The sequence below is a fragment of the Pan paniscus genome, chromosome 19 (genome assembly GCF_029289425.2).
Source record: "Pan paniscus chromosome 19, NHGRI_mPanPan1-v2.0_pri, whole genome shotgun sequence".
Lineage (NCBI taxonomy): Eukaryota > Metazoa > Chordata > Mammalia > Primates > Hominidae > Pan > Pan paniscus.
Window position 1 is genome coordinate 72,623,074 of NC_073268.2, and position 24,287 is coordinate 72,647,360.

Below are 24,287 nucleotides of genomic sequence, written 5' to 3' on the forward strand. Positions count from 1 at the left end.
ACTGTAACTTATTTTTCTCCCATTGAGAATGGGGCCACTCTCCATCCTCAGCACTTTATGCATATTCCATAGAATTGAAGTGTAATTGATGACTGTACTGTAATGACCGTGTAATGACTCACTAACTATACAACATATTCCAAATATGGGAGTAATAATAAAAATCACTTCTCCTACTAAAATCCTAAATAGGAGGTACCAACATCTACATTAATTTCTGCATTTTGGCTAAAGAACTGGCCAAAGCTGATCTGCATGCTTAGTATTGGGATGAAAATTCAAGGGAGATGTTAAGCAAGCTTCATTGTTCACAAGGTGGGTACACTGATGTTCATAATGAATTACAATATTAAAACAACAATCGTGTTCATCATAGCAATATCCTATAGGGATGAATTTATATTATTATCCAATTATTCAACTTGCAAAACAATAGTAACTGAAACTCTACCTACTATGTAATTTGTAGGTCACATAGTAGGGGCTAGACATGCCAACATGAATGAAGTAAACTCCTATGCTCCTTACAAGTTAGGGAACTACTGCATTCAGAGTACAGAAAATGAACTGTTGCTTCAGAACTCCAAACCAAGTAGAGAAGTACAGTATAGAAGCCACAAGGTTCTTAGGAGAAAAGTTAGTTTAGACTCATGTGTCAGTCAAGGTGAACCCTACTATGTTACAGTAACCAAATGATTCCCCAAACCTTTATCTCTCCCTCATGCTATGCGTTTACCACTGATCAGCTGGGAGTTCTCCTTCTGTGTTATTAACATCCTCTCTCTGGAAATATTTGCTAGCAACCATAGGAGAGGGAAAAATAACTCTTGAAGGTCTCATATGGGCAAGACTTTCTGCATGTTATTACATCCAAAACTCATTGGCCAGAGGTGGTCACATGGCCCCATCCAACCACAAGGGCTCCAAAGTACAGTTTTACCATGTGACCAGACCTAGAATATTTAATGCTTGCATGTGCCCTTTTCCCAACTGATAGCAGTACTTCCTAATTTTCTCTTTTTATTTTTAGTCTGATTTTTTTAGTTTAATCTTCATTTTTATATGAGCTATATATAACTATAATGTGTCTCTGAAGCCAGACTGCCTGAGTTCAAATCTGGGCTGTACTTTTACTTCTGCTGGCTGTGTGACCTTGAGCAAACTGCCTAAATGGCTCTGTGCTTCATTTCTCTCATCTCTAAAATGCAGATAATAATTATATATACCTCATTCATTCATTGTTTAAGGACTGAATAACTTCAGTAAAGCAGTTAAAACAGTTTTATTATTTTCTTAAAAGCAATTTCTTCCTTCTTCCATTTTTTTCCTCCCCAAAGATAACCTCTTAATCTTTAGCTAATTATTTTAGTATTTTCCCCATATCTCTAAGTAACGTGCTCATATTTCTAATAATGTTTTTCAATTTTAGTCATTACCTCACTAAAGAAAGTAATGATGCATCTCTTTTTACCCCACCCCTCCCTTATTTGCGTGCATAGTTCCTATCTTCTCAATCTCTTAATATATGTATATTGAATTTTAGTAAGATCAGTATTTACTGTTTACATTATAATGATAAATTATATGATTATTTTCCTTTCCTGGATAACTTTTTGTTTTCCCTGTAGTTAATAATCATTTATTGTGCATTTGCTTGTTTTTCTATATGGCTATAATAATTAATCCCCAAACTATTCTTGAATTAAATCAGTCTTCTCTCAATATAATCAGATGCTTTAGATGTTTCTATTGCATCTTCTTAAGGAAACATTCATGGAGTCCTCTGTCCTGCTCCAGTCTAGACTGGTCACTTGTTGCCCAGTGTACAACTGTCACCCTTGGATTGCATTTTACTACCATATTGAGGACTCTTCTTATCACTCTCCAATATTGGGTTCCTTCTTTCTGTATTGCATGGTGGAGCTTTCCCCCTAGCAGCATCCTGAAAGGGGGCTTGGGAACTAATTTTCGGAGAAATTGTATATCTAAAGGTGTATTTATTCTACTTAACATTTATTCAAGGTTTTGGATGAGTATAGAATTCTTGGTTGAAATCCTTTTTTTTTCATATTTTGAAGGTATTGTTTCATTGTTTTCCAGCTTTCAGGACTAAGTCTGATGTCATTCTAATTCCAGAGGTTCTATATGAAACCTTTTTTTCCCCTCTCTGGAAGGTTTTAAGTTTTCTTTTGACTCCAGTGTTCTAAAATTTCACAGTGATGTACTAAGGCACTGTTGTCTGTTATATTGGGCACCTGGAAAGTCCTTTCAACATGAAAAGTTATACCCTTCAATTGTGAGACATTTTCTTAAATTACTTCTTTAAGTATTTCTTTGCCTTCTTTTCCTCTCCTCTATCTTACTAGAACTCTTGTTATTCAGATTTTGGTTCTCCCACATTCGTCCTTCAATTTTATTTTCTTTTTTTCTTCTACTTTCCATCCTCACATCCTTTTGCCTTACTTTCTTGGAGATTTCATCAGCTTTAATTGCTAAGCCTTCTATTCGGTTTCTTAGCTTTTGACAACATGTTTTTAATTGCCAATGCTCTCTTTTGTCCTCTGGTTATTTTTATAGACTCTTACTCTCTTTATAAGGGATGCAAGTCTTCTCTTACTTCTCAGAATATTAATGATAGGCTTTGTTTCATTTTATATTTTCTTTCCTCAGAATAATCTTTCTTTTCTGTAAGTTGGTCTTTGGTTTACTAATTTTTGGCCTTTGTATTTCGTGTTAGATGCTTTTCTCAACTGCCTGTTGATCCTTCAATGAATGCTCAGATTTCAGAGAAGGGAAATCAATAGCCATTGGGAAGTTCTGAGCACATGCGTAGGGCTCTTTACTTACAGGATTAATTGTAGGGTGACCTGGCACCACCTTTCCATTGAGATATCCCCAATGTCAGAATCTTTGCGTACGTTCTCTTAGGCTGGTCAAATTTTCCACAGAAATTTCTTCCAGTGTCCTGCTTGGAAGGTATAAGTTTGGATACCAGTGTTCTGAGAACCCAATAGGGAAATATTATGTATAAAAGCTTATGCACAAATCTGCCCATTTGGGGTACACTGCCACCATTATCAGCACCCCATTTTCAACACTACCTGATGTCTCCCACTCCAGAGATGTATGTTGTTGTTGTTTTGGGTGTTCGTTTGTCTGTTGATTTCCAGAGAACAAGCCACTAGCTTTCTTCTAGAGTAGGGAAGAGGTATTTGTCCAGTCATGCAGTAGAGGAGGAGATCTAGAAGTCTAACTACTTTTTGAACAGGCTTTCACAAATCCTCCTTGTTTTTAGCTCACACTCACCCCTCACTTCCAGCAGTCCATGGAGACCATGGAGTGAATCAGATCACTTCTGAACTTTCTCCACTGCTGTCTTTGACTTCATCTGTCTCAAGTCTTAAATCTTTCTATCCATCTGCTTTCCAGCTACTGAGATTTGCTTACTTTTGTCTCCTTTCCCATCTCTTTGTCTTTAAAAATGTATGTTGTTTCCTTCTTTTCTTAATTTCTACTCTGCTTTTAGTGAGGTTTGGGGAAAGGGTAGTATGTAATGAATATGTTCACTCTTCCATATTTAACTGGAAGTCCCAGCAGCATTATTTCCAAGCAGCCAAACTCATGTTCAAGTCAGAAAAAAGAATGATTTTGCTTTGTTCTGCGAGGAATAACCATTACCAACGTAAGCTTGAAACTGGCATGAATGCTTGTGTCAGTCAGCTGTTCCTATATAATCATAGCCAAAGACACACTGGCCCTCAGTCACGGGCCACCTGTCCAGGTTTCTATGCCTAACAGCAGTCATATGGACCATATTCTCATCTCCAGTGACATGTCTGTCAGCAATCTGGTGGTGATACCAACAACCTCATTTTCCCTTCATTGCATAGAATATGAGAGTTAAAATCAGTGATTATGTAGCCCAGCTCCATGCAATATTATTTGCAAAGGCTGTTATAGGAAGTATAGGAAGTCTACTACCTTTATTAGGGCAAGCTCCATGTTATAAGCAGAAGACCTGAACAGAAGCAATGAATTATTTGCTTACCATTGTACCTGCAGAGCCTGATGCATAGTAGTGCCCCCAATAAATATTTGTCCAATTAATGAATGTCTGTTTTCCCAGGCACTGACTTTTTGAGCAATTCTTTTCACTTCTCAGCCTCAGTTTCTTCTTCTGAATAATGAGGATGATAATCATACCCATCCCTACACCCATTTTTGTAAACCAACATACACAATGAAGAAAAAAACTGTTCCAGAATGCTGGCAGTGGTTATACAGAAGTGACGATATGATATGGGTGGGGTTTTGCTCTTTTTTTTCTATTCTCCAGACTTTCTGTAATGTGCTTACATTAATTTTATAATGAAAAAAATTAACACAATACGTAGACTTACAGGGAATGCTTTACCAACATTGAGAATTGTATGAATGTTAGAAGGCAATTGCGGGAGTTGGGAGAAGGGCAAAGGAGTTGATTCCATGTCTTTTTATCCTACCTTAAAATAAATCAAAAATTTCAAAGCAGAGAGTATCAACAGGACACCTAGGTGGTCTCCTCTGCAGTTATAAAGACTACTTATCTCCAGCATTTTTGAGGAGTTGTTCATTGAGTTAACCACTGGCATCTCAAGATACCAGAGCTTCTTTTTTTCTCTTTTTTTTTTTTTTTTTTTTTTTGATACGGATTCTCGCTCTGTCGCCCAGGCTGGAGTGCACTGGCACGATCTCGGCTCACTACAACCTGTGCCTCCCGGGTTCAAGCGATTATCCTGCCTCAGCCTCCTGAGTAGCTGTGACTACAGACACGCGCCACCACACCCTGCTAATTTTTGTATTTTTAGTAGAGACAGGGTTTCACCATGTTGGTCAGGCTGGTCTTGAACTCCTGACCTGGTGATCCGCCCCCCTCGGCCTCCCAAAGTACTGGGATTACCAGCAAGAGCCACCGCGCCCGGCTACAAGAGCTTCTTATAGGCATGAATGAGCAGAATCCCTACATGAACCTGAGGATAAGTGACACTAAAGGGATGGGGGAGGGGAAGGCAGGAAGGTAGGAAAATGGAATTGGGGGTGTTGATCTGCCCAGTGGAATTTATACTGTATTTTTAAAAATACATTCCAGAAAGCACAAAATTACAAACCACAGGCCGCAAGCAGTCAGTCTCAAGGAGCCTGAAACACCTGTTCCATTCCTCGAACAAGTTTGTGAAGACCTTAAAACGGTGGGTTCTATGTAGTTTTTTCAGGAAATCTTAACTTTTCAAGAATGCGCTGGTTTTGGTTCTGAGTAGAAACTTGGTAGAAATTTCTTTTTTGTGTTCAAAACAATAAAGTTCACTTTTCTCCTGAGAATTTGTGCAAGACAGTAATTTTCTCTCTTTTGAGTTGTAACTAGTGAACTTGTGATACTTAGCAGGAATACATTCCTAGGTATATTTTAAATTCATCTTTTATCACATCCAAAAAAATATTTTTCCAAGATGGTTGAGGACAATGCTTTTATTTTCCTTTTTCTTTTTAGGGGACTCTACATAGCCGTTATATTTTATTACAAAGACGATATCTTAGTCACCAATGAAGATCAAGTACCAATTGTTGAAATAGATGACTCTCACACCAGTTCTATTACACAAGATTTTCTGTGGTTCACGAAGGTATACTAAGTTCTGATTTCATTTTTCCCTACTTTGTACCAATGTTACTGCACAAAAATCTCTGAAACATTAGTTGAGGGGTCTCCAGCGATCAGAGTTTTGGGGTAGAAATAAAGTATCTCAAAGGTCCTTTTCAGCCCTGGTATGCCCTATGTCATTTTAAAAAGCGCCAAAGTAATGTGTGCACTACATTTTCAAAGCAAAGAGACTTGCATCCTGTCACAATGTGTCTCCACTGTTCTGAGTTATGGGATCATTTGGCAAAGACTAAAATGTGGATCTGACCGTTTCATTAACATTCAGATCTTTTTCCAATTGGACAGAGATCAAAAAGTTGTTTCGTGTGTGTCTGAAAATGGACTGGAGAATAAACATCAGGGGTCAGATTTCTTTCTCCCTGCTTTGCTTTGATGCCACAACCTAAATCATGTACTGGCTTGGACGATGACATGATTGCATGCCTTCTTTTGCAGCTGTCTTGTATGTGGGAAGATATAAGGTGGCTGAGGCAAAGCATACCAATATCCTCATCCTCATCCACAGTGCTGCAAACTCGGCAGAAGATGCTCGCAGCAACAGCACAGCTACAGGTAAGGGACCAGGTTTCAACCCAGGCCCCCAAGGAAAATATTTTTAATGTAGAAAATTCAGTTACCAGTCCTACCTAGAAAGGAAAAGGATGGGCTCCCTTCTCTTTCAGACCCCTAAGCATATGAAGTTTTCTTGAGCAGCTGGAGCTGCCTACCGGTAGGTATGCAGGTTTCATATAGGAAACCTGTACCTTTAGCAGTCTCCTCCAAGTGAGTCTCTCTTGAACAGTGTATAGGAGTAACTCATTAAACAAGGAGTAAGGAGACTTGAGTTCTAGATTTGATATTAGTCAGCCGACTCAGTTCTCCTCTCTGGGCCCCAGTTTCATCACTTGCAAAATAAGAGAAGTTTAATGAGATCTCTTGAAGGACTGTTGCTGCTCTGCCGTCCTATGCATTAATGAGTATATGAACATGGAAAAAAGAGACGAGCAGATATTTTGAACAGTTTCTTGGTGTGATGATTTTGGTAAAGCATAGACATTTTTGCTTACTTATAAAAAAACAAACAAATAGAAAACAACGCTTAAAAGATTATCTTTAAGCCTGAATTGATTTATCCTTCCATATTCTCAGTCACATCAGATCAAGTCCCCAATCTTTGTAGGTTACAGAGCTCCTCCTAGAAGTAGCATTAAATTCTAACCAAGATTTTCTGGGTTTTCCTCTTACTGTTTTCTGGTATTAAGTGAATTTGTGAATCTTAGCACAGAAAAAAAAATATCTGCTACATGGGATTGGGGCCATTAAGAGATCGCTGAGCCTTTATCAGTAACGGGTATCTACCTACAAATCTGCAGTTACATCAACCCCAGAAATATGCATAACAGGAATCTATGTAAGCTGTGTTTGGCCAGGCCATGTAGGTCACAGCATAAAAATAGAGTCATAATAACAAAAAAAATTTTCTATGGCTTTGCCCCCCACCTACAATTATAGGAATGTCATTTCTTAAACCCTCACAATAATAATAATTCAACTTCCTGCAATATTTTGTTGCTATTACAATTCATTCAGAAATGCAAATTTTGCTCCTCTGTGATATATTCCATTACACAGGTAGCTTGCTGCTTTGTATGCTCAGTGAGATTTTAGCAAACAGCCGTTCATTTCAACTCACTCGGGGTTTTTTTTGGGTTGGTGGTGGTGGTGGAATGGAATCTCTCTCTGTCTCCCAGGCTGGAGTTCAGTGCCGTGATCTCGGCTCACTGCAACCTCTGCCTCCTGGGTTGAAGCAATTCTCCTGCCTCAGCCTCCTGAGTAGCTAGGATCACAGGCACCCACTACCACACCCGGCTAATTTTTGTATTTTTACCACAGACAGGGTTTTACCGTGTGGGCCAGGCTGGTCTCGAACTCCTGACCTCAAGTGATCCACCTGCCTCGGCCTCCCAAAGTGCTGGGAGTACAGGCATGAGCCACCGTGCCTGGCCTCAACTCACTCTTGATTGCATAATCTTCTCTTCCAACTCAGGAAGCAGTTCTTGGAGCGGGCCATGATAACTGTGCTGAATTCAAAGTGCCTCGTCCTTTCATCACTGACCCACTTGAGTTGGACCATGCCACTGCACCTCACACTACTCTTTCTTTAGGATAAATACATTCCTAAGAGGCTCAGACTCCTTAGTGAATCCCCCCATCATCCTACCATACAGCCCAGACATGCCTGGATCACAGACTGAAAAACCTTAGAATTTCAACGGGGGCTCTTTATTACGTGTTTATTGGAGGTTTCTTAGAACTTTCATCTGATATCAGCAATGTGAGAAGGATCAGGCTGTTACAAGTCTGTGCAGTCAGACGCTGAGTGATGCAATGATGGCCAGTGTGACCCTACTCAGCTACTCCCATTACAATACTTTTGGACTTCCTCAGCTTCCAAATCTATAGACCTCACCACTTTTCATAATGCATCAGCCCACTTCTGAAGTCATTTCCTTCCTTCACCAGCTTAGATTCCTTAGCCCATCTTAATCACTTCCTTGAAAATATTCCATTTTCTCCTTCATATTATTTATTTGGAAAAATCCCACGCCTGGATGAATCCAACATGTCTAAAGTAGTTACACATTGCCACATAAAAAAAAAATCACAAAAAAGGGCTGACTGGTTTTATGTTAAATTCATGACTACAATTCTCACATGTAATGTTAGTGGTCCAATTTCCTTTCTCTACTAAATTTGCTTTCTCACACTGTAAAGCAACTATTTTAAAACCTTCTCCCCAGCACTTTGGGAGGCTGGCAGGTGGATCACTTGAGCTTAGGAGTTTCAGACCAGCTGAGCAACATGGCAAAACCCCATCTCTACCAAAAATACAAAAATTAGCTGGATGTGGTGGTGCACATCTGCAGTCCTGGCTACTCAGGAGTCTGACGTGGGAGGATCACTTGAGCCTGGGAGGCAGAGGTTGCAGTGAGCTGAGATCGTGCCCCTGCACTCCAGCCTAGGTGAAAGAGTAAGACCTTGTCTAAAAATAAAATAAAATAAAATAAAATAAAACCTTCTTCATTCTCCCACATCCCTTCTCCTTCCCCACACTCTCCTTCCCCACACTCTCCTTCACATCTCAGGTGATGATTTCACTGTATAATTCATCAAGGAAAAAAATGGAAATTAATGATTTTTTCTGCCAAATTTATAAACCTCCTTGCACAGACCAAACCTTCTTTTTTTTTCTTTTTATTTCAGAAGATAAAGTCTCACATTTCCTATCATAAGTTCATTCCTCCACATGTGCTCTGGGTCCCATCTCTTCCCTCTCATTTTTATTTTAAAATACTCAAGTCTTTCCAGTTAAATCTCCCCCTAAATTCCTCTCATAGCCCCACATGCCCCTTCAGCTACCAAACTGTTCTCTTCCTTACACCCAAACTTCTTGGAAGAGTTACCTACATCCCCTTTCTCCACTGACATCTCCATTTCCTACCCGTTCTCAAACCTCTCTCTGACTTTTGCTACCATGATGCATACAAAACTGCTCTTTAAGGGCACCAGAAACCAGAAGCAGATGATGCTGCCAAAGCTGGAGCTTCAGGACCCCTCACTTTCATGAGCTATGAATGTGGGACCCCTGTAAGTGTGGAACCCACAGTGTTTTAGGGAAGGGAAGTTGGATTGCAGTCAGGAAGCAAACTTTCTAAAGAAATTTCTGGGGGAAAGGGGACCCAAAATTCCAAACACTCTAGTATTTGCTGGGGAGAAGGAAATTTCTTTTATCCTTCTGGATAAAGATTCACTTTTACACCTAGTCTTATTTTTGAAATTTTGTGTTCTCTGTCTTAAAGAGTGCCTCAAAATTGTATAGTTCAGGCCCCCACAAAACCTAGATCTAGTCATGCCAATGACTTCGGTTTCACTAAGCAACATTTTATACACTTGGTTCCATACTCCTTTTGTAGATTGGCATATCCCTTGGCTTCCACAATTTCACACTCTTCCGATTTTCTTCCAACTTGCTGGTCTTTCTCCGTATCCTTTGCTAGTTTTCAAGCTGTTTCCTTTGCTTAGAATCCCCTTCTTTCCTCACTTTGCCTTACTAATTCCTATATATCCTCCAGGTCTCAGCTTAATTTTTATACTTCCTTAAAGAGCCTTTCTCTGATCCCTTGATTAAGTGAATCACTCTCATAGCACCTTGTATTCTTCATTCAGGAAAGTGATCAGAATCCCAGAGTTTATTATTTGTATTATTATCTGTTTAGTGCCCCACTTGGACTGTGAGTTCCTCAGTTCAGGGAATGTGTCTGTCTTGGCTACCACTATATCCCCAATGCCTGGAATGTGGTAGACACTCAGTAAGTACAGGTTGGATAAATAAATATATCTGTCAATCCAAACCCATGTACCCCAGTGATCACACTTGAGGTAAACTTTATCTAGCCAAAGGGAAAAGGGATCACAGAAATGTTTTGTAGCATAGTTACCACCTGGATGGATAGCTCTCCGGTCCTGCACCGTGACCGGAGAGCCTCATAGTCTTCAATAAATGGTCACCTTCACAGTGCCCCCATCAAGGCCTGAGTGCTGTATGCATGCCCTTCTCTCTAAGTTTCTTTATGGCTAGTTCAATGATAAAAGTTGCTTTCATCACTTTTTTTGGTAGGACCTATTGCCCAAACTATTTACTAGTCTGTACAGCAAAGATGTCTGGAAATACTGAAGGCACCTTTTGTTGGTGAGGGAGGTAAGAGCAGTGGAAGGGAGGCGTAAGTTATAGAAAAACTTTTCTGAAGGGAAAGAAAAAGAAATTTGAGGATTGACACATAGTTAATATGTTAGATCACTCTACTAATTTAAAATATTTTACAATGTGGCCAGGCGCGGTGGCTCACGCTTGCAATCCCAGCACTTTGGGAGGCCAAGGCGGGCAGATCACCTGTGGTTGGGAGTTCGAGACCAGCCTGACCAACACGGACAAACCCCATCTCTACTAAAAATACAAAATTAGCTGGGCGTGGTGGCGCATGCCTGTAATCCCTGCTGCTCGGGAGGCTAAGGCAGGAGAATCACTTGAACTCAGGAGGCGGAGGTTGTGGTGAGCCGAGATTGCACCATTGCACTCCAGCCTGGGCAACAAGGGTGAAACTCTGTCTCACAAAAAAATAAAATAACAATGTTCCGAAGAAAGTAAAAATGCATTATACATAGTTTGATTGGCATCAACCATAAATAAATTCTATTGATTTTCCTCTGGTGCATCTCATTTAACTCTCCTCTCCTTTCCAGTTTTGTATACTACTGCCTGATTACTCCAATTTGGTCAAAAGCCTCCAAAGTCATCCCTCTGCTACCAGTCTTGACAGCCTCCAATCCACTTTCCATACTTTGGCCAGAGTAGCCAATCTAAAAGATTCTGACCAAGGCATTCTCTGACTTAGACTTCTCCGGTTGTGGCTCAGACATTTTATCACGGCTCACAAAGGCCTCAATCATGATCTTTCTCCCCCTCATCTGCGCTCATAGTCACTGGGCTTAGTCACTGTGTCCAAGTCAGGGGACCTACCTTTATCACAGTGCATATCAAGCACTGTGCAATTTGCACCTTGTTTTCTGGGTTTCTGCTCTCTAGTGAGCTCCTTTAATATATAATAGTAAATAGTAACCGTGAAGTGACTACTTTCATTTATTTAACAGACTAGGTGCCAGGCACTGTGTTGAGTGCTTTACAAACTTTACTGTCATTTAATCTTTGCCACAACCTAATGAGAAAGTACTATTATGGTATTCTTTTAACAGATCATAACACTAGAGCCTAGAAATGCTCATTTGTGCCCAACGTTACATAGATAGGAAGTAGCAGATTCTAGATTCAAATCCAGATTTATTTAACTCCAAAGCCTGCATCCTTTCCAGTACTTCATCATCTTACTGTGTAGTAATTTACAAAAAAAGCAGGCAAAATTTTAAAGAGAAAAAATTATTCATATTATAGTAAAAAAGAAAAAGAAGTCTATTCTTAATTAAAATTTCCTAGGCCAGAGGAGAGATAAGTATCTCAGCATTTGGGAAAAAAAATTAAGATGAGAAATCCTGTAAGTGACCAAAAGCCCACATTGTTTTTCTTTCTCTTAGGAAAATGTCAGAGGGCCCAAAGAGGGAGAAGTGTACATTGCTCTTACATTGAAAGGTGTCTAAGCTACTTATCCCCCCAAAACAGTAAAAATCTGACACTGCAGATTGTGCTAAACTTTCCTCCTCCATAGCTTTTAGAAATGAGTGTTAGTGAGTAAGAGCTAAGTAACAATATATGAATACTGTGTTCTTTACATTTGTTAAGGGGAAAAAAGATTTTCCCAAAATGTTGCTCTTCTTTTTCAGGCCTCCTTATCCCAACTCTGGACTTCCTTCACCTTCTCATGTCCACATCACCCCAAACTGAATAAAGACCTCTAAATATTGTGCCTCTGCCTAGGGCTTATTGACAGCCCTGTGATTTGTCCTGGTTATAACCTAGATGCATTCCTGTTAGCCATCAGGTGGCTCTTATAGGATCATCAGGAGCCCCAGATCACCTAACCTTGATTATGGCAGGTATTAACATGGTCTATTTTTGCTTTAGGCCCTAAAGAACCTTGAATTCTCCCTCATGGAAGATGGTTCCAATTAGTTTCACAATAATATTCTACTTTAAAATTGGGCTCTCCTCAAAGCTAGCTATCCAACCTAATTTGATGTCAATAAAAAATTTCAAGAAGACTTATAGTGCTTTCTTATTCAACCCCTTAGAAAACCTATCTACAGCTGATAGTGAACCACTGATAATAACTTTGTTTAAGTGAAAAGACCACCGTAGTCAATGTCTACCCATCAGCTTTGGTCCAAAGTGAATCACATTTTCCGGCGTCTTAATGATAATACAATATGTTAATTAAGTCAACGAAAAGTGGCTGAGTCCTTTCCATGGGCAGGCACTGTGCAAGGGACACAAAGACACAAAGATGAAACAACTATGAATTCATAACATGAACTCATACACCAATACATGCAGTAAAGCCAGAGACATGCTAACATGGAAGTTTGTAGAGGAAACAGTAAGGGACAAAAGAGGGATGGTAAAGTCTTCCTTAGAGAGTTGGAAAAGTCTTCCCACGGGAGGTGAAATCTGGGATGGGTCTTGAAAAGGAGTAGATGTAAGCCTGGGTGGGATTCCAATTAGAGCAGTAAAGAAAGCCCCCACCCTACATTGCATCGAGCTTGAGGGTTTACAAAATACTTTTTCATGAGTTGCTTGATTTAATCCCTCAAACATTCACTGAGGTAAGGATTAGCATAACAGCTGTCTGAGCTGTAAAGACTCGTAGTTTTAGATGATGATACTCAGGACCAGAGAGGGTAAATAATTTTTCAGAAGTCCAACAGTTAATAAATGGTAGCCAACCCTGAAATTCAATACCAAATATAAGTAAAGGTTTAATAGCAATGGTAGGCTGGAGCCAACCTGTACTGGCCCAAGAGAGCCAACTGTTAAATATTCAGGGATTTTGAAAGCCTGTTGTCAAACTCTGGGTAGTTTGAAATCCCACTACAGCAAGAGTATTTACACCACAGAAACCGGCATATGCTACAAATCAGGGCTTTCTTTTCTTTTCTTCCTTTTTTTTCCTTTTTCGCTAGCCAGTTTACCAGCATCACACTGCTTATTAGTACCCCACAGGGCTGGACTAAAAGCCACACCCACTTCTCTATGATTTAGAAGTCAAATATTGGAAAGAAAAAATATGACTGAGTGATTAGACCATTGCAAAAAAATCATAATCTTGTCAAATGAATTTTTATGTCAAAAATTATTTATGAAATTCCTTATTTGTCCTATGTCTGGTCTTTGTAAGGAAGAAGATAAGGTTTCGGCCGTAGGCCCTACCTGTGAGGGAAAATTCCGGGGTTTTCATAGATGTAGATGTTGACTTCCTGGCTCATTCATTTTTAGGTCATCCTTGTCACTTTTACAAATCCCTGTTCTATTTCTGTATTCATGCTAACAGGGCATCTCACCACCTCTTATGTGAGCTCACAAAAGTAACAGCTAGGAGCTCTAGGATGATTTATAATGTTTAGAAATCACAGATATTTAAAGCTAGAGGGGATTTTATCCTATTCATCCAGTGTTCTAGCTTAGAAATCTTCAAACCCTGCGTATTTGTAAAACTCCTGTTTATTTTAGGAATAACTACCTGAGCCCCTCCATATTGAGTGTGGCATCTTTCCCTTCCTACCTTCCTAAAAGTATTGTCTGCCTCAGTTGACCCAGTTTATAAGCAATTTTAACAGATTTTTAAATAAACAGAAGCCCCTGAAATGCAGATAAGTCGAATCAGGCCAATTTCCCAATTAAAGTATCTTGAAGGGAATGTGCAGTCATTTGGGGACCTGTACAATGTGCTACATTGTCAATTCACTTCTTCATTTTAAACAACCCCACCTCATACCGGCTTACTGCAGATCTCCTGAGAACTCCACAGAAGCATACTTTAAATATCAGACATTTTTCTTTAAAACATCTGGGATTCTCTTCAAGTGCTGGTAACTGAGGTTTATGTACTGGTGTGCCTATGTGGGTAAGAAATATTTACAGATACTGAATTTGCCTTTTTAAAAAAACATAATTTTTATGCATCTTGCTGTAATCTTTGCAGGCTCTGCAATCTTTACAAATGTCTTTGTAAAGACCTTTGAGCTTCTGTGAAGTACATGTCTATGATGCCATATATTCTAGGTTTAAGTGCAAAAAAACAAAAAGAGCAAACAGCTTCTCAGAAATCAGATTATTATTCACGGTGTCTTTTGTTGCCGTTGTGTTGCTTTGTTAGCATAATACCCTCTATGCTACCGGTAATCCATTTGTTTCCAGAATTTACTTGGGACACACAACTTGGGAAGAGTTTACTATGAGCCCATTAAAGATCGACATGGAAACATACTCATAGTCACCATCAGGGAGGTGGAGATGCTTTATTCATTTTTTAATGGCAAATGGATGCAGATCTCAAAGCTGCAAAGCCAGAGAAAGTCTCTATCAACACCTGAGGAGCCAACAGCTTTAGACATTTTACTGATAACCATCCAGGTATGTAGTTTTTTTCTTAATCCCCGGGTATACTTAAGGTTCCAAACCCAATTATTGAAGGTCTAGTGAAATATTGCAAGAGCCATTTACATATGCAGTGATGGAGTGGAGAGGGTCCAGAGATATGTTGTTGCAAATGCAGAAGCTTATTTTTTATTTATCACTCCCTAGATGTGGAATTCATTCATACAAATAGTGGGCACCTAATAAAGCATTTTCATGCCCTGGCCAATGAGCCAGTAAGAAACATTGAGGCCAGGCGCAGTGGCTCATGCCTGTAATCCCAACACTTTGGGACCAAGGTGGGTAGATCACTTGAGGTCAGGAGTTCAAGACCAGCCTGGCCAACATGATGAAACCCCATCTCTACTAAAAATACAAAAAAAAAAATAAATAAATAGCTGGGTATGTGGTGCACACTTATAATCTCAGCTGCTTGAGGGGCTGAGGCGGGAGAATCGCTGGAACCTGGGAGGCGGGTTGCAGTGAGCCAAGATCGTGCGACTGCCCTCCAGCCTGGACAACAGAGTAAGACTCCATCTCAAAAAGAAAAGAAAAGAAACATTGAGACCAATAATTGAGTAGGGGATAGGGAATCTCTAGATAGTATAATCAAAACATTAAACCAATATCTGAATGAACTGTAATGACAATACATTTCTAAATTGTATATATATGTGTGCATGTGGTGTGTATTTGAGTGTGTGTACATGGGTGTGTATGTACAAAAACACTCTCACATATATTTATTCCTGCATGTTCCTTACGATACTCCCTTGGGACAGACAGGCATGATTAAGTCCATTTTAGGAATGAAATAACTAGAGGCTGGGCGCAGTGGCTCACACCTGTAATCGTAGCACTTTGGGAGGCCAAGGCAGGCAGGTCACCTGAGGTCAGGGGTTCAAGAGCAACCTGGCCAACATGGTGAAACCCCATCTTTACTAGAAATACAAAAATTAGCCAGTTGTGATGGCAGCCACCTCTAATCCCGGCTACTCAGGAGGCTGAGGCAGAATTGCTTGAACGAGGGAGGTGGAGGTTGCAGTGAGCCGAGATCACGCTACTGCACTCCAGCCTGAGTGACGGAGTGAGAATCCATCTTAAAAAAAAAAAGAAAGAAAGAAAAGAAAAGAAAGAGAGAGAGAGAAAGAAAGAAAGAACGAAAGAAAGAAAGAAGAAAGAAAGAAAGAAAGAGAAAGAAAGAAAGAAAGAACTAGAGCTCAAAGAGGTTAAATGACATAGAGCTACACACAGAGGCAATTTAGTGAAGCTAATGAAGCTTTGATGTCCTTCAGCCTTCACTTGTACAAGCCTCTTCTATTTCCTTGCAGGGACCCTAGCAGCTTTGCTTTCATAACTTTGTGTTGTTTTCCTTAAAAAAGACACCAGAAACTATATCCACTTGAGTCTCCACAAAACTTGATTTTGTCCCTTGGCACACAGCTAGAAAATGACAGAGCTGAGGCTTCAGTTCAGATCTTCTGATTGCAAATTAGGCTTCTTTCTGCTACATTATGTCATATTCTGAGGTAGAAGTCAGGATTTTAGTGAGTGGGGGACAGGAAATGAAATAAAGGATAAAAGACTTACTTGAATACTGAATAGCCACCAAAATTCAAAATCCAGGTAGCTCAGATGCAGCCCTTGGCCTGGATGGTGGAATTGGGACACCAACCCATGTATGCTCCTGAGTCCAGCACGCTCTCTCTGCCTCACACATTCTTTTGTGAACATGGGCTTCAAACTGTTTCTTTTTTTCTTTCTTTGTTTTTTTTTTTAATCCAGTGATAGGGATGAATTGTATAGGACACTTAGGTTAGGTAGAAAAGCTGGCAGAAACATCTACACTGAGCCCCCTGCAAGCAGTAGCATATCCACAGACAGCCACAGAGAGAAGGAAGGACCCAGTTGCACAGAAACAACCCAAATCTGACCTTCCGTCCTGGGAGCCATTTGTGGTCACCCTAAACGGCTAACTTACTTTCTAAGTTACTTTCATTCCCCGCCAAGGGGTGGCAAGTACAATAATCTCATTTTTTCATTACTTGCACCGGCCCAAACCAGGACAAAGGCCAATGAAGCAAAGGTAAGCTAATTGGTCAAAGCCAATACCTCTGGATTTAATTTTGTGGAATTTGGGTTCATAGGGAATTGACAGAGAGTATGTGCTTGTGTGAAGGAGGTGGGGGCAGGGAACACAGACAAATTTGAGGCTCCCCTCTTCACCTTTTATAAGCAAGTGCTAAAAGAAACATTTAAAAAATCATAATAAATTGAGCTTTTACAGGGTGACTAATACACTAATCCCCTATAGGGATAAACTAGGGTCTGGGCTACCTTTGCTCCTAGAAACACAGCACAGGCCTCAACATGATATAATACCTGGTTTCTCCTAGACTTATTACATTAAAAATGTGTTACAGGTGCAGAAAAATTCCAATCTGGTGAAAGGTTGTTAGAGAAGGAAACCAAAAATAGAGGCAGGATCGGGTTTCCACACAGATCCAAGTGGAAAATTTACCCCCGCTGACTGGCACATTCCCACCTGATGTCATTCCCACCCACCCCCACTCTCCCTTCTCCTCCCCCTACTTCTTCTCTCTCCCCTCCTTCCCATACAAGTCTCACACTAGAGAGGAAATGGGGAATAAAACTATGAGGGCTGGTATCCAATCCCTCCTAGACTTAAGATTTAATTATATCAGGAGTTGGCCCCACCAACTCAACATAAAGGGAGAGATAGGTCTTGGTGGTACCCAAAGCAGGCTGGTAATTCCCACAATAACAGGCCACAGACCACTCTCTTTTCTCAGGGGTGGTGGAGTGATGACCACCAGGCCTTCTCATTGGAAGCCTGGGCTTCTTTCTGCTACATCACTTCACATTCTGTGCACCACTTTGAAATCAGGATGACTGGGTGTGAATACTGACTCCACCCTTTCTGGTTATGTGTCCAGGGCATTATTTAACTTCTCATCCCTCACAGTTCCTCCTCTGCCAAAAACCTACTTGATAGGGTTCTAATGAAGATAGGTGAGTTAGTACATACATGATTAAAAGAGTAGCACAAAGTAGTGCTCAATAAATATTAGTGATTTTTATTATGTCTCAGAAAGTTTTTTTTCTTTTTTTTTTTTTTTTTACTTTAAGTTCCAGGGTACAAGTGCAGGATGTGCAGGTTTGTTACATTGGTGTGCCATGGTGATCTGCTGCACCTATCAATCCATCACCTAGATATTAAGCCCAGCATGCATTAGCTATTTTTCCTGATGCTCTCCCTCCCCTTGCCCCTACCAACAGGCCCCAGTGTAGGTTGTTCCCCTCCCTGTGTCCATGTGTTCTCATTGTTCAGCTCCCACTTATAAGTGAGAACACATAGTGTTTGGTTTTCTGTTCCTGCATTAGTTTGCTGAGGATAGTAGCTTCCAGCTCCATCCATGTCCCCGCAAAGGACATGATCTCATTCCTTCTTATGGCTGCATAGTATTCCATGGTGTATATGCACCACATTTTCTTTATCCAGTCTATCGCTGATGGGCATTTGAGTTGATTCCATGTCTTTGCTATGGGAAATAGTGCTGCAGTGAACATACGTGTGCACATGTCTTTATAATAGAATGATTTATATTCTTTTGGGTATATACCCAGTAATGGGATTGCTGGGTCAAATAGTATTTCTGATTCTAGGTCTTTGAGGAATCGCCACACCATCTGCCACATTATTGAACTAATTTACATTTCCACCAACACTGTAAAAGCTTTCCTATTTCTCTGCAGCCTTGCCAGCATCTGCTGTTTCTTGAATTTTTATTAATAATAATCACCATTCACGTCTCAGAAAATTTTAAGCAATGCTAGGCTGCCCTCAGGACACACCCAGTCCACAGAGACCTCTGGTAATGGCCTAATCATTCTGTGGGGCATTTTATCACGTTTTCTACCTTTCCATCACAACTAAGGAAAAGCTGTACAAAAGTTATGATCCATGATGGGGTTTTCAAAACAGATAAGGGCTTTAACAAAATCTGGGCCCATAAATAATCTACAAATCCCTAGGGCCCCAGGGAAACTCCAGTGTCCAACTCCCTCAAATTCCTGACCTTCTCAAATCCCAGGCCTTCAAAAGAGGCCTCTCTCATTTATCTGTGAAAGAGCAAAAAATCCTCCTCACCCTTGCCTGGGAAGGAAAAGAGAGTTATTGTGGACAAGAGTCCCTATGAGCAAAGTAATTGGCAATGAGAGTATTTCCAACAGAAAGGCCCCTCTCAGGTGCTAAGTTGCTCTGACCATTCTCTTCAGGGATCACTTCAGTCCTTGGAAGCCTCACATGCAAGCTTTTTCCTGAAGCTTAATCTCTCACATGTGTACTGTATATTCAACTTTCCAACACTTTGTCACATCTATGATATCATTTGATCCTCATGCAAACCCAAAGAGGATGAGTGAGTCGTTTTGTGTCCAGTTTGCAGAAGAAGCCGTGAATTTCAAGGAAGTACCTTGTCAAGTCATATCAGCTAGAAGAGGGACCAAACCCACGACTTCTGACTCCTAGGCTGATGGCCTTCCCATTTCACCATGCTGCTGTACACACCTTCCTCCCCGCCCCCACCCCTGCTTTTCTCTGCATCCTTTGTGATCCTAGGGAAGCTGTGGCGAAGGATGTCTTCTGTTCCTTCTCTTCCCTGCTTTCCTTTTCTTCTGCTTAGGCATTCCTTATCACCTCTAGGTATTCAGTGTCTTCTTCTTACACCCTAGGTGCCCAGGACCTCTTCTTCCCTTTTCTGCTTTTTTTCCAGCCTACTCTTTCTACCCCCAAGCAGCTCCAAACACAAGGATCAAAAACTACAGGAATCAGAAAGATTGCTGGAAATTAGGCAATTGGGCTGGACTTAGGAAACAATTGGGTTCATGTAAAAACTTGTTCACCAATGTTCATAGAAGCATTATTCACAATAGCCAAACAGTAGAAGTAAACTAGATGGCAAACAACTGACGAATGGGTAAACAAAATGTGGTATATCCATATAATGGAATATTATTCAGCCATTAAAATGAATCACATATGATCCATGCTACGACTTGGATGAACCTTGAAAATGTAATGCTGAGTGAAAGAAGCCAGACACAAAGTGCTAAATGTTGTATGATTCCACTTATATGCTATGCCCAGAATAGGCAAATCCATACAGACAGAAAGTAGATTAGTGGTTTCAGGAACAGCAGGGGGAGAGATAGGGGAATGACAGCTAATGAATGTGTGGTTTCTTTCTAAAGTGATGAAAATGGTCTGGCATTAGACACTGCTGATAGTTGCACAACCAAGTGAATACGCTAAAACCACTGAATTACACACTTGAACAGGGCAAATTTTATGGTATATGAGTTATAACTCAATTAAAATAAAAAGAAACAAGTGTAAGTAAAAGAGACTACATTAATCTTGTCCCCTTTAAAGACAGCAGCTCCGATTCAGCCTCAGCTAATTACAATGGAAGAATGTGGTCCCAGTCTTGAAATATTTTCAGTGTTTTGAAGAGAAGTTGAAAATCAAAAATTTTGGTAAAGTCTTTTTATTTTTATAATTTAGAAAATAATTCAGAAAATTAAATTATTTGCAGTCCGTATAATCTTGGACCTACAAAGACCACTAGCCACGATTTTGTCGCCTCTACCATCATGGATGGTTGAGTTTTCATACTCCATCCAACAAAATAAAAGTGCTGTAGTTATTGAAAAAGCAACTACCTATTGTTCCTCTGACAAGCTCTCAGGATCTCTGATCAATGACAAGAAGGTGGATATACCCTTCCTAGTCACTGTGCAAGCACAGCATATTTTCTCCCTGAAGACCAGCCCCAGACCCCGCCTCCTCTGATCTTCTCACTTCATATTTAATGAATAAGTTTTTCAATGTCAACTAGGTACCAGGCACTCTTCTAGGTGCTACAGAAAAAAACAAATGAATAAGTCAAGGTCTCTACTCTCAAGGAATTCAGTCAAACGAAGACAGACAGATTTGTAAACAAATCAAGGTAATACAAGACAGAATTAAACCAGAGCCTGATAGCAGTACAAACAGTGTACTATGGGGAACACAGACAAAGCAGCTATTAATTCTGCCTGAAAATATCAGGGAAGGCATTGCAAAAGAGATGGCATTTGGCTGAGCCATGAGGGTAGTTAAGTTAACCAGGTGGAAAAAAAGAAAGAGAGAGAAAGAACAAAATAAAGGAGAGAAGAAAGAAGGAATTAAATAGATGGAATTAAATTAAATTGAGAGCATGATAAAGAAATGAGGCAGAAACTGGAAGAGTGGATTTCACCCTCCCTTAGGCCCACAATGGGCCTTACACAGTCTTCTTATGGCCTCTATGATGTTGGGTGAGAAAAACTTGCTTACATGATTCTCTCACACTGAAATGTGAGTTCCATGAAGGGAAGGATCAAGTTTTATTCATCTCGATGTCATCAATATCCTAGCCACAATGACTGATACATAGTAAGTGCTCAGTAAAAGTTGGTAAAATGAGTGAATTTGTGAAACAACAATCAGAACAGTGAGACTAGGGCATGTATGGGGAAAGAAAAAACAATCCATTTTGGCTAGAGATAAGGAACACAAAAGGGCTATAGTGGAAATGGAGGTTGGAAAAGCAGATTAGAGGTCAAATCAGGTAATACGTAGAATCACAGGCATTCAATTTGGTGTTAGAAGGCCTTTTTAGGCTGGGTGCAGTGGCTCACACCTATAATCCCAGCACTTTGGGAGGCTGAGGCAGGTAGATCACCTGAGCTCAGGAGTTCAAGACCAGCCTAGGCAACATGGCGAAACCCCATCTTTGCTAAAAATACCAAAATTGGGTGGGCATGGTGGCGCACGCCTGTAATCCCAGCTACTCGGGAAGCTGAGGCAGGAGAATTGCTTGAACCCAGGAGACAGAGAATCGAGCCACCACACTCCAGCCTAGGCGACAAAGTGAGACTCCGTCTCAAAAAAAAAAAAAAAAGATGGCTTTTCTAGTGTATCATGGATTATGTGGATGAGACAGCTTCTTTCCATTCCCACACATTTCTCAGGCTCCAAAACATTTTAAAGAGGAAAAAATGACTACATAAAGGCAAGAAAACACAGAGTAGATGCTCAGTAATAGTCTTTTAAAAAATTGAATGAAAGAGTGAATTACTCCATCCCAGAATGCTGTTGGTTTTTATATAATCACAGTGTACTCCTAGCTCACATTCTATTTGTGGTCAGTTCTGACCCCCACATGTTTTTCTGTGATACTCTTACCTATCCTATATTTGTATTCTTGGATGTAGGTCTTTACAAGCACATTTTCATATTAAGTTTCAACCATAATTATCATAGCCTTATTTTTTCAATGCATAGGGTCATTTAGAACTTTATTACTGTTTTCCAGAAAAGCAAAACCATACCAAATTTGGGACCCACAAATTTGATGCACACATTCTTGATTTCTTTGTCCAGAATGTCAATAAATAAGCTGAACAGACTGGTCCTCAGGACCAATCCCTACTGGACCATCACTCAATATGTCTACCATTTATTCACCATCTCCATTATCTACAGATCTTCCACCCAGATATTCAGCTTGTTAAAAGCAACGTAGTCCAGATTCTACTTTTCTGAGGTTATACAGTGAAACAGATTATACTGGAGATTTCTCTCTGGTCTTGTTCTATTGCTATAATAAATTAAGGTAATCTGTATGATTTGCTCTCACAGAACCATGTTGACTCCTCTTCAGTGTCTCAAGATTTCCTGGATGACTGCAAATTGATTGTTTGATGGTTCTTTCTCATTTTTCCTAAAGATCAATAAGTTGGCGGTCTTTAATTACTAGGGTCATTCCGTGTTTCTCCCCTTCCTGTTTCAAAGACAGCCATATTTGTCCTTTTCTGGTCTTTAGGGACTTCTCCAGTTCTCCATGACTTCTCAAAAATAATGACCTGTGAGTCTGTAGCCACATCTGTTTGTTTAGCAAGTATCCCTAGGGTGCATATCATCAAATTCAGTGAATTTGAATACTTCCATTTTTCTTTCCCTCATTAACCATTTCTCTTCCTTTGATTAGTGTTCATTTCCCAAATTCCACCTTGACTGAATTTATTGTAGTCAACTACTTACTTGTGATCTAGGCTGAAGAGACAGGATAGAAGACATTAAAAAGTTCAGCCTTATCCATCCTGATATTAATAATAATTGCTTCTTGATCATGAGATCAAATTTTTTTTCTAGCCTATTTTTTTGGCCAAGTGATCTTTTAAAAAATTGTTTAGATTTTGCTTTTCTGCACATGCTCATTAGATGTTTCTCCCAGTTGTGACCATTCTTATTCTATCCCTCTTCTACTATTCCCTTATGTTCTGTTTAAGGCATCTGTCCTAATTTTCCACATGTTGTGTACCTATTTTATACAGAAAAGTACTGGGTACTAAGGACACAAAGCAATGAAAAACATAGCCTTACCATTAATTTCACAGTTTAGTTCAAGAAAATAACACGAAAGAAAAATATAAGTACTCCTTCTGCTGTATGCCTACATTGCCTCTATTATAAAACTGATTTCAATATATTGTGATCATCTGTTTACTTCTCCTTTTTGACCTCCTCAAAAGTAGAGACGACATCATATTCTTCTGAAACCCCAATGTCTCACATGGTGCCTGACACATTATAGGGACTCAATATGTGTTTGATAAAGGATGAGACAGAGGAGACGATGTACAATAACATCTGCTAGATGTTGCAGATGGTTAATTCTACAGAGGAAAGATCACTCCTCTAGAGTATGATGGTCAAGGAAGATCCCATACTTTTCCATTCCATATAGAATTCTATAGACATTTCAATGTTTGTTTTCTCACCTTCCCTGAATTTAATGGTAGAGTTGATTCCCTTTACCTTACCCTTTTAAAGATTTTCATTAGTATTATTTTTAATTGACAAGTTATATTTGGATATAGTTGTGGGGTACAAAGTGATGTTTTGATATATGTATACAATGTAGAATGACTGAATCAAGCTAATTAACATATCCATCACCTCACTTACTTATCATTTTTTTGTGGTAAGGCACCTGAACTTTACTCTCTTAGTTGTTTAACCCTTGTTTTTTTGAAAACCAGGATATTCTCCTACCTACAGGAAACTTTCTCCTATACTAAGTGTATTAGTCCATTTTCACACTGCTATAAAGAACTACTTGAGACTGGATAATTTATGAGGAAGTTTAATTGAATCACAGCTCTGCAGGCTTAACAGGAAGCATGCCTGAGAGGCCTCAGTAAACTTACAATCACGGCAGAAGGTGAAGGGGAAGCAAACACGTCTTACCATGGCAGAGCGGGAGAAAGAGAGTGAGGCAGGAAGTGCCACACACTTTCAAACCATCAGATCTTGTGAGAACTCACTATCATGAGAACAGCAAGGAGGAAATCCACACC

General features: G+C 39.9%; 1 protein-coding gene across 2 annotated transcripts in view; it reads left to right on the forward strand.

The window, feature by feature from the left end:
* ANKFN1 (ankyrin repeat and fibronectin type III domain containing 1) overlaps nucleotides 1–24,287 on the forward strand; it is a 359,995-nt gene that overhangs the window by 294,808 nt on the left and 40,900 nt on the right. Inside the window, exons 11-14 of one of the 2 annotated variants that reach the window (XM_003817411.4) lie at nucleotides 5,129–5,228; nucleotides 5,528–5,660; nucleotides 6,134–6,250; nucleotides 14,601–14,816. In XM_003817411.4, coding sequence (XP_003817459.3) covers nucleotides 5,129–5,228; nucleotides 5,528–5,660; nucleotides 6,134–6,250; nucleotides 14,601–14,816 — 566 coding nt within the window. The remainder of the gene's footprint in view (nucleotides 1–5,128; nucleotides 5,229–5,527; nucleotides 5,661–6,133; nucleotides 6,251–14,600; nucleotides 14,817–24,287) is intronic. The other variant, XM_063598775.1, reaches the window with a different exon arrangement.